Here is a 10,712-nt window from a genome sequence, read left to right as displayed (position 1 = left end):
CTCCCGAGGATTCACTAGCTGAGCTGACCCGAGGAGCTTGAAAAAATTTGATATATAAACAAACTTATCTTCTTCTTTTTTTTTATAAACAAACTTATCTCATTTGGTAGTTTTTGTAAAAGCTGAATAGTAATCGGCTTATATTTTGGTAAATTCTGAATCTTATTTTTTATTTAAAAAATCTTAAAAACATAATATATAAACAACAAATATTAGAAAAAATTAATAATTCAAATTCAAAATCTATAATTAATTAAAATAATTAACTGATAAGAAGTACAACATGCATGAAAGATTGATGAGACCTCAACAATTAATAATGCTAATGCTAGCCTTCCGCTACAACGAAAGGCTATCATTTCATTGCATGTTCACTTTGTACGGTTAAAATTAGACATTGTCGATAATCATGCATTTTGATATATGCGATCCCGGCTCAGAGAACAGGAGTAGGATTACAAAGTCCGATTTGATACACCCTAACATCTCTCTCAAAAGAGTCTCCTCGGGCGGCTGACCCTACCCAGTACAGTGAAAGAGAGTCAGCCTACACAAGTTGTTAAATTGGTAAAATTGAGCCATTTTCTTATCAAAAGTCGTTGCTAATACGAGAGTGGGTGATGTACAGGAATCTCACCCAAGCTTATTATGATCTCGAAAATATGGCTTTAATCTGTAATAGTGATTGGAGCGAAATTTACCCAAATTTTTTTGCATAAGAAAAACGAAAGAGAACCAATCATTCGTATTTGGCGGTTAAGGGTGAAAATTGTGAGAAGATAAAAATTTTAAATAAATGTGAGAGCCGTGATTCAATTCGAATACAGCACCGTTTCGATGCAAATATAAAAAAAATAATAAAATATCTAATCAAAAAACGATAAACATCAAATTTTCATATGTATTTTACGCATATTACATTTTAATTGATAAGAACGAATTATACCTTCACAAAAGATCATCGATCTTTAATGTGAGGATGGACAATGTTTAAGAATTCCCATAAGCGGTCGATGATGCCGAAAATATGCTCTAACCCTGTGGCAGTAGGTGATGAGAGTCAAATCCATCATGCCTAACAGTTGATAGTGGAAAGGATGGAAAGATTAAAAAAAATTAAAAATAAAAATAAGTAATTGGGGGAGTCTTGTTAAAGTACAGCGTCGTTTCGACGCGAACATCAAAAAATGATAAAATATCTAATCCAAAAAAAGATAAACATCAAACGGCCCAGATTCCATCCGGACTTCACCCTCTTTACATCACATTTCAAAAACCCTAAAATCTCCTCCGGTATAAAGTCGAACGCTCACGCTTGTGCCCTCAGCCTCTGCTATTTCTCTCTCAACTTTTCGTACCTTTTCTGTTTCTCTGAATTTGGCTTTTTAGCTGAGCTTTCTTTCTTCGAAGCGAAGGAGAAGAAGATGTCGGACGACGAGCATCATTTCGAATCCAAGGCCGACGCCGGAGCTTCGAAGACTTACCCTCAGCAGGCCGGTACTATCCGGAAGAACGGTTACATCGTCATCAAAAACCGCCCTTGCAAGGTTTTATTATTTTAAGCTAATTTTTCCAGTTTTTATAATGATTTTCTGAGTGCATATGTTTAATTTGGACTATGAGTAGCATATTTCAGATGTTCTGCTTTTGATTGAATACAGTGATATTGGAGGTTAGATTCTGATAGAAAAGAATAGAATTTTTGAAATGAAAATTTGAGCACGTGAAAACTACGTTGTTTAGAAAATTAGAATTAAGTAACTGAGAGTCTGTTTTGATTTTTTCTGAAGAAATAAAAAGGCTAAGTTAGGAGATTGGATGGTGTATTAGTTGCATAGACGGATCGATAAACAGAATATTTCTTTCGAATTAGGATTAGTGAGCTATTTCCTATAATCTGAGTGAGTTCAGATCTGACGTCATTTTAATTGCTCTGCTGTCGGGTACTGGTTTGAGAAGGTTTTGACTTGATGAGGCTTAGTTAATTGGATTTTTATGTCCTAATCATGAAAGCTTTCTGTAGCATATGTAAGTACTAATCTATTTATTTATCTTATTAGTTTCATCTTCTCGTATGAAATTGATTGCTTTCTTTGATGGTTAATTTCTCAAATTTAGTAACCTTTCTATTGGAGCACACTGAAAAACTGATAGCGGACAGTTTATCAGATTTGAGTGAAGAGTTCTGTTTGAAGCAAAACTGAACATTATTTGTACTGTTATGTAGATGTGTGCAAAATTTTGGTAATGATCTCACGCAGAATAAGAAGTGAGCTTTGGCGTTCTTCTTGTTCACCTTTTACTAATATAGTCTTTTTTGTTGTATCATTTCCTATCTTATAGGTTGTTGAAGTTTCGACTTCCAAGACTGGCAAGCACGGCCATGCTAAATGCCACTTTGTGGGCATTGATATCTTTAACGGAAAGAAGCTTGAAGATATTGTTCCTTCTTCCCACAACTGTGATGTACGTTGTTCCGCTTCGTCTTGAAATGCCACTGTACCATTGGCCATATTTAAATACGCGATTCCCCTTTAATTTTTTTTTCTGGATTTTAACTGGATGTCTTATTTTACAGGTGCCCCATGTCAATCGTACCGACTACCAGCTCATTGATATTTCTGAGGATGGATTTGTAAGTTCCGATGCCCCTTTATCCCATTGTTTACTTGTATACTTTCCCTGATGGGGTGTAGGCTAATTCAACACTTGAAACATCGCAGGTCAGCTTGCTCACTGAGAATGGAAACACTAAGGATGACCTGAGGCTTCCAACCGATGAAAATCTGCTTACACAGGTAGTAGATGTTTGGTTTTGCTAATTTCTGAATAGGTGGGGTGCAGTCACTTGTCGGTATGGTTTGTTTGGTATGGTTTACTAGACAGTTGTCGGAGTTCATTTATTCACTTTGACTTGATCCTTGGTTACATATAGAATGTTGGTAAAGGAAAAGGAAGGTATGTTTTCTGATGTTGTAGTTATCAATTCTAGAAATGCTAAATGTGGCTATATGCTTTCATGAATTTGTTATGCAATGACTTATGAAGCTCTGACTTGGCTGAAGACGTAACTGTTTGGAGATTCTAGTTTTGGATATTGAGGTCATAACTCATTTGTTGAACACCGTTGGGGTGTTCTTTTCCAAGCTCAATCAGTATTGTTACCCTTTTTTTGGCTGATTCCCCTCAATGCCTCAGCAATAGGGAGATGGGAGGGAGGCTTCAAATTTGATGTTACAGTATTTTTCAAGTTCTTGTGCACATGCATTGCTGTGTAGTTAATGAAATTTGCTGGTATCTGTACAGATCAAGGATGGATTCTCTGAGGGAAAGGACTTGGTTGTGTCAGTGATGTGTGCCATGGGAGAGGAGCAGATCTGTGCCCTGAAGGATATTGGCCCCAAGTAGCTGTTTGTCAAAGGAGTTGCTTGAGGCTTTTATATCTTATATAGGGAATGGACATGATATTGACTTAGCGCGAAGGGAGGATCATGAATTTTATACTAGATTCTTGATAATATGTGGCCTCAGGGTTTTTAAGAGATCACTTTGATGTTGAGGTGTTCTGAGTTCTTGTTTCTGTTTGATTACTGTCTGAACCCGTTCTGTTATTCTGTGTGGGCCATAATTAATCTGGCAAGGAAGTGTATAAACTTGTAGCACCTTCAACTGTTGTGAAGTTGCGAAATTTAGTTTCACAAGTGAATGAATTGATTCTCCTAGTTACTTCTTGGTGTTCTATCTATGCAGATTTATCTGGAAGCTTTTTCTTCCAAGTTTTCTGTGGTTTTGAGTATTTGTGCCGCATGGGTAGATGCTTCTGAGCGTATATAGCTTCTGAAGTACAGGATCACTTGTTTTCTGGTATTTCCTATTGCGAGTTTATTGAGTTATATACTTCGAGGTTGGTGGACGATCCTGTTGTGCATTAAAATGTCTGAAGCTAGTTTTAGTTGCAGGAAGATCTCCTTACGAGAACAATGGGTGCCGTGTCCGTGTCCAAAATTTTGGAGTTGGACAGAAAAACAAAGGTTGAGAACTTGACGACGTGGCTTGCTAACAGTCCATTTGCCTGGCAGATGGCCATCTGAGCGTTGCCCTACTTGTTAGCTTTATCATTGACTTGGTTGCTGCACTAGTTAAACTCCATCATTGGCACTCGTAACATCATTAAAACATTTGGACTTCTCTCAAGCTAGCTGCAGGGGTTGGAAAGAAGGTTTGAAGTAAAAATCCCCACCTATTCTCCGGGACCGAAGGAAAGTATAAGATGAAGATGATTGAAATGTAAATCAAATAATTGATATTTGTCTCAATGTTGACCAAATCGTCCCCGCATGGCAAGATGTTTTGGCTTGTTGAAAATAACGTTCCAAGGAGCATGTCTGATGATTCAACCCAACGCAGCCAATAAACCCGAGAATGAAATTTACGAAATTGAAGATGCTTCAAAACAAGAAGCCTTGCCAACTGCTACGAAGAACAATTTTGACAAAAATGTTTCAGGTCCTCCCGTTACTTGATTCCTAACGGAGATTAATTCTTTCAATAGCCCCAGTTTGGCTTGCATTGCTGTTCAGACAAAAGCCCATCTACAAGTCGCCAATTTCCATCATGCGTCCAGCAGTTCATTGCTGTTGTCTTAAAGGTCTTACAATTGTTCCAAGCCAGCTCTCAGGAACATTGTGTTTCAGGTCTCCACTTAAAGCAATCTTGGAGTGCTCCGTTGCTGCCTGTATCATCCCAAACCCTTAATCTGTCATTAATATAAATAGCATAAAAGCTGTTACTTGTTAGTGTTATATTACCTTCACAATGTATACATCAATTCCAAGTTTCGCAATCATAGCAGCTTCTGATATTTTAGTCACCATGCCTCCAGTTGTATCATGAGCTGCTACAGTTACCACAACTGTTGATGGTAATAGAATGCTTACTAATAATGAAAGTCCAGATGAAAATTCCAACAAAACAAACAATTACTTGACAAAGATTAAGTTTCCTCAGCAGTTTCCAGACAGGAAACTAAGACTTTAACTCATAACAGTAAAAATTGATTATATCTAACCTTGTTTGCTTGCATCTTGTACGTTTGGTTTCACGACCGACCAGCTTCCATCTTCATGGACAGCTGTTGTAAAATGATCGATCAGTCCCCCATGAGTTTAGTTTAACATGAGAATGAGAGCAATATATCCTCAATCATGGACTTGTGCTCACCTATTTCTCTGAGAAGTACTGCACCAGGCTCAGTTGGCGGGCGGTCATGTACTCCTAAGACATCTGTCTATGTCAACTTTGTATAGGGCATACACTGAAAAGTCAACTAGCAAGAAAAAAAACTGGAAACAATATTATCAGGGTAATGGGCCCCACGTATTAGAATTGCTTTTGAAATGGCACTAAAGGAATTTGAACAGCTTGATCTATTGCCAAGCCCTTTGAGCAACGTATGTAGGATACGAGAAAAACAACAAACTCAGGCTTCAGTTCTTCAGCCAAATACCGAATGATTACGTCTCCACTTAATATGGTGCAATCCTAAGCCATTGAAGGAGTTAATACAGAGAATAGCCAAGTCACCTTGCCACTCACAGGGAAGAGACGTCAAACCTGTGAAGTATCAAGCACTGCATCTCCATGCAGAACCTGATTCATCAAATCAAAATCACATTATTCTTGAGTTTCATATTATATGAACAGATACACGTAGTCTTGAATTTTACACACTAAAATGCTATCTGATCCGAGTCATCCATAATCTTATAGATGAAGGAACTGTAATATGACTGCACGAGACAATTATTTACTTGTAAAACACAAGCTTAGCCCATTAAAAATGTTCTCCTGTTTTCATTCACTTATTTTTTAAAGTAGAGTTTGAGCTTGTCTCATGATTGCAAATGCTTTCAACACTTTTGAGGTAATGCATAATGCACTACTTATTGGCCGTTCACCATAATGTCACTCAATTATCATCCCATACATCAACTGTGACCTGGTCTAGAGCATTGGGTTGGAGAAAGAAGCATGTCTGTACATTTACTAAAATACAGAATTTATGCGCTAATAAAGGGCATTTTAAGTTGTCAATAAAGAAAACCACTAAGGAACTTCATATGTTACAGTGAGCTATATATAACAGAGTGCATAATTAGATTCTTAGAATACAACTCGAGATACAATTTTTGAGTTACTAAAATTAGTTGTCACAATAGCATTGCTTTATTTTAAATATAGCTGTAGGTCTACAGAAGACACAGCACAACTATAAATGAGGAGACCATGTACAATTAAGGAATATCCTAGATTTAAAAGGGAAACAAAACACAGATTTTTTGACAACAAAGTATTTCTCACATCTCAAAATCAAAGAGGATTCTATTTAACTCTAAAAGGTAATGCAATATGTTCAGAAGGTGTAATTGACAAGAAGTCCAAGTCACACGATTTTAAGTTTAACTTACAGGTACGAAGCCAGAATCCAAAGCCTTAACTACCATACTCACATTGGCTGCTTCCATCTATAAATGTATAAGTCAAAATTAGACATCTGTTTTCACTACAATCAACTAAATACAAGAGAAAGTAACAACTAGAATAATTTTGATATCAAAAGATTCACAGAATAAAGTTTTGCCTTCTAACATTTCTTTCACACGTCAACCAACCACATGAAAATGGAGACATTCCGATAGAAGGAATACCCTCTGCGAGACAAACAAAAGAAAACTGGGTCAACAGAAATTGCATGTGTAAATGGAAACATCAACAAATGCCTATGATAAACACGACCAACTATCAGAAGATTAGATGGCTAAGTTGATTCAATCAAATCTAGCAGCAGCAATAGGAAATAGTTTTGTTCTCATGCTCCGTCTAGCATCCTTTACTGATGCCATTTTTGTTAATTGCCTTCAAGATGACATCTACAGAATACAAACCACCCCTCCCCTTCTCCTCCTCAACACCCCCCCCCCCCCCCAAAAAAAAAAAATCAGATCTTTATACATATTTAATGGGCAGGTAGATAGTCGCTAGAATAACTACCACTGGAATGGCTAGGCGTATACATAATGAAGAAGCATCAAAGGGATGTAGCTGATATATTAAATTGGAGTTGTACCTTTTGCTAGAGCCCTAACAATCTCATGATTCAGGGATGTAACCTGCAAAAGAAAGCCAAAATCTAAAGAATCATAATTGAAAAGATCTTTTATAGCAACAATAGAGAAGAAGGATACAAAAAGCAGCCAATCACATGATTATAAAGAACAATAAACTGACTTTTCGTGAATTCCTCTAGTTATCACTTAGCAAGTCAAAGGCCGAAGTCACCTGAGTGCCAATTCTAAAAGTCAAGCTATAAGTTGGATTTTAGTATCACTGGAAAGCATACTCAGACAAGGTCAATATCTTCAGCATATCAAAGGTGGGAACAAAAAATCTAAAATCTGAGCATTTTACCAAATAACTTTATGATGATTGGATATCAAAATCCCAGAAAAGTGTTAGATCTTACAGAAATACGTGTTGCAACAAAACCAGCCTTGACAAGGGATTTGCAAAGACCACCCTTATGAACCCCGGATTTGCTAGCTTGGAAGTGTCCAAATGAACCTGCAAACGAAGATCTAAATTTTAAGCTATCTGCAAGCTTTTTTAATAACAGCAATACTGTTCCATTAAACTTCAGTTAATGGTAGTTTTTATTCTGTTTGCAATTTCAATTGCTGAGAATTAAGAATGGGATCATCACAAATAGTCAAATGAAAAATCATAAGCCTTTTCAACAAAGATGTACACTAACCTGCACCATGAACAACAACAAATTTCTCAAAGTCTACTTTAAATTCATCACAGCATCCATCAATGGTACTTGGCATTTCTGATGTTCCTGGCCTCTTACTCCAATCCATTCCAAGAACTTTTCCAGAATCCGGACATGATAACATCACTTGCCGTAGCTGTTTTGAAACAGTGTCAAGATTCTTCTCATTTATTGTTTCAAGCTCATTCTTGCAAGTAATTGCCGCACCTCCTGTGAGATAAATATCACACCAGCAAATTATGTTAAAATATGTGGAGGAATTTGTTCACTACTAGCATAAATATGCATATTTTTCTGGTTATTACAATTTATACATGCATTCATTCCTGGTTATCCCAATTGTAAAGAGCTCTAAATATCCAATAAAAGATAATCACGTCCAAACTTAACAAACAAACAAAAGAAGACCTTTATCCACATTATTTGGGGTTGGCCGTCGGCTTACAACTCATAAATCACTTAACATGTCCTTGGTTTGTCAGCTTCCTAGCATCAGAAGCATCACAAAACTTGAATCCCTCAAATGTGTACTATTTATCATCCGAACTCATCTTCAAAAGAAACAGTTTTCTCTGCACTCCTTTACTCTATCCCTTCAAAAATACTACAGATTACAAATCCAAGAACTAAACAACAAGATTCTGAAGGTGAATGAGCATTAACCTTGGACTCTGCTATTACATGATTATGGAGAATCATCTACTGAAAAGAGACTTACTTTTGATTAATTCAGCTAACGAATTGGATTCTGCGGACCCTTGGCTAATCGAGTTAAAAGGGATGCAAATTATATAGATAATGACCAAGAAATCTAGTAATTAAACAAATAGAATCTACACAAACCACAGATCTCAGGAAAGATTAGACACTAAGACTGCATACCAAGTTTGACGATGCAGCGGATTGGCTTTGACTGAAACGGGGAGGTGGAAGTTTTACTAAGTGCGTTCTGCTGCTGCTCCTCCATTGTGGCTGTTATTTTGCTGCAAGATTCCTTGGCTTTGCTCTCCCCAACTCCTATATTAGCGGAAGACATTGGAATAATGCCTTTCTTTTTTTTATAAGCCTTTTAACTTAACCAGGAAATGAGGATGCTATGCTTGAAATATACCCAAAATGTCCGCTTGCATTACTCAATTTTTTAAAAATAAGTTATTTATATACAATATTACAGTAATACATAAATAAAAATAATTTAAAAAAAATACATCCATACAATATATTAAAAATAATTTCAAATATACAAAAACAAACATATTACCATCCATCACTCTCCACCACCCCCACACCCACGACACTCCCTCCTCTCTCTCTCTCCCCATCTTTCCTTCCTCTCTCCTTCTTCCTTCCTTCTCCTCTCCCTTCTCGCTTCCCCTTCCCCACCCCCTAATCTTTCTTCCCCTCAACTGACCGCAACCTTTTTGGTCACGACCAGAAGGTTGCAGACAAAAGCCACGACTCATGGCTTCTACTCGCGACCTTTCTCATAAGACCAAAAAGGTCACGACAAGAGTGATGGTTAAAGTTGCAACCACCACCCGCAAGTAGGAGAGGGTTTGGGGTTGAGGAAAAGGAGGAGAAAGGAGAGGAAAGAAAAAGGAGGAGGAGGGGGAGGAGAAAGTAGGAGGTGGTGGCGAGGGTGGTGTAAAATTTTAAAAAAATGCCCCAAAAAATTATAAATTATAAAAATGCCCTAAAATATATATTAAAAATAATTCAAAAAATATTTATAATAAAAATTTTACATATATGCAGTTACGGTAAAGTTTTTAAAAAATATCCCAAAAGCAGCTAAGCCAAACATAACTATAATATGACTACTAAAAGATCATGTGATTGTCCAAAGAATAAAAAAGTTGACATGTTTACATTTAAATGTTTTAGATGAGCATTCTGATATCTTTGTATATTTGGGAAATTGATGTTTCAGGTAAGGGTTTTTTTTTTTTTTTGGTATTTCCTTCCTCCAATTTGTCTTAACAATTAAGAGATTAAGAGTGTTAAATGAAATCACATTATATTTTGTATCACCATATGGAGCATTCTATAGCGGTTGGTTGAGGTGGGAGGAGGAAAAAGGAAGGATAGAAGGGAATTTTTTATGTATTTTTGGATATTTTTCTGCATGTATTTTAAAACTTTGGAGGATTTGTTGGAGTTGTGTGGTTTAAGTTTTTAAAAAATTTGTAGAACAAAAAAAACTTGCCAAAAAATTGAGATGCCAGATGGCCTATAACATTTGTACCAATTTAAACCAACCGGATTAATGTGATAATAAAGCGTTAAAGTTGGTCATATAAGATAATCTGTGGCTAGTGAGGGGTTAAGTGCAATTTTCGAACTCTTTATTACATTAAAAAGAAAAAAAAAAGAAGAATAAAAACTTTAACATATAGCAACAGTCAAGTCGAGAAAAAAGGCCGAGGAACGTCGCCTCTCAAGTAGTAAATGGGAGGATGGAGAGCTTCCCTTGCTTTTAATTTCTTACGAATCGCCTCCTTGACTAAATTTACGAATTCAGGACCGAACCCACTATTTAGATTTTCATCTATTCCAAAACCCAGAGCTCGAATTCTCGATTTTAGGCCATTTTCTGCCGCCTCATCTGCAGCCGCCCAATATGCTGACGACCTGGATTACAAAGCCCATCAAGATCTTGATGATTACTCCGCCTCTGATTCCATGGAATATGTGGACATTGGGAAAATCCCCATCAAAGCTTATTTTCTTTGCACCAGGTTCCGTTCACTATCTAAAGTTTTAAACTTGATTTTCTGTTAAGCAATTGTAGTTTGAGCTTTAGTTATGTTTGTCGTGATTTGTAGACTTGTGTTATTAGCTGGTTTTCGAGACGTTCCTGGGTTCTTATTTATGAGATATA

The 10,712-nt window shown here is 36.7% G+C and overlaps 2 protein-coding genes across 2 annotated transcripts; one reads left to right on the top strand and one right to left on the bottom strand.

Annotated features, from left to right (window-relative positions):
• Positions 1 to 1,300: 1,300 nt before the first annotated feature.
• On the top strand, positions 1,301 to 3,726 carry LOC113781925 (eukaryotic translation initiation factor 5A). The gene is made up of 5 exons (XM_027327797.1): positions 1,301 to 1,547; positions 2,344 to 2,466; positions 2,579 to 2,635; positions 2,724 to 2,798; positions 3,307 to 3,726. The coding sequence occupies exons 1-5, from the start codon at positions 1,425 to 1,427 to the stop codon at positions 3,406 to 3,408; spliced, it is 480 nt and encodes a 159-aa protein (XP_027183598.1). The 5' UTR covers positions 1,301 to 1,424; the 3' UTR covers positions 3,409 to 3,726.
• A 554-nt stretch (positions 3,727 to 4,280) lies between these two features.
• Positions 4,281 to 8,891, bottom strand: LOC113781924 (isopentenyl phosphate kinase-like). Its single transcript, XM_027327796.1, has 12 exons — positions 8,714 to 8,891; positions 7,811 to 8,041; positions 7,523 to 7,620; positions 7,127 to 7,169; positions 6,649 to 6,710; positions 6,468 to 6,524; positions 5,614 to 5,649; positions 5,464 to 5,541; positions 5,221 to 5,287; positions 5,069 to 5,131; positions 4,809 to 4,912; positions 4,281 to 4,733 (listed from the first exon to the last, which is right to left on the bottom strand). The coding sequence occupies exons 1-12, from the start codon at positions 8,865 to 8,867 to the stop codon at positions 4,629 to 4,631; spliced, it is 1,098 nt and encodes a 365-aa protein (XP_027183597.1). The 5' UTR covers positions 8,868 to 8,891; the 3' UTR covers positions 4,281 to 4,628.
• Between the last annotated feature and the right edge of the window lie 1,821 nt (positions 8,892 to 10,712).

Source organism: Coffea eugenioides, chromosome 9 (genome assembly GCF_003713205.1).
Source record: "Coffea eugenioides isolate CCC68of chromosome 9, Ceug_1.0, whole genome shotgun sequence".
NCBI classification, from domain to species: Eukaryota; Viridiplantae; Streptophyta; class Magnoliopsida; order Gentianales; family Rubiaceae; genus Coffea; species Coffea eugenioides.
This window is presented reverse-complemented; position numbering and strand designations above follow the sequence as displayed.

Coding starts and splice junctions, on each gene's coding strand:
- LOC113781925 (XM_027327797.1), top strand. CDS start 1,425: ATGTCGGACGACGAGCATCATTTCGAATCCAAGGCCGACGCCGGAGCT. Junction 2,636..2,723: donor ATATTTCTGAGGATGGATTT/GTAAGTTCCGAT, acceptor GAAACATCGCAG/GTCAGCTTGCTCACTGAGAA. Junction 2,799..3,306: donor ATGAAAATCTGCTTACACAG/GTAGTAGATGTT, acceptor GTATCTGTACAG/ATCAAGGATGGATTCTCTGA.
- LOC113781924 (XM_027327796.1), bottom strand. CDS start 8,867: ATGTCTTCCGCTAATATAGGAGTTGGGGAGAGCAAAGCCAAGGAATCT. Junction 7,170..7,522: donor TTGTTGCAACACGTATTTCT/GTAAGATCTAAC, acceptor TTTCTTTTGCAG/GTTACATCCCTGAATCATGA. Junction 5,132..5,220: donor AGTACTTCTCAGAGAAATAG/GTGAGCACAAGT, acceptor ATTTTACAACAG/CTGTCCATGAAGATGGAAGC.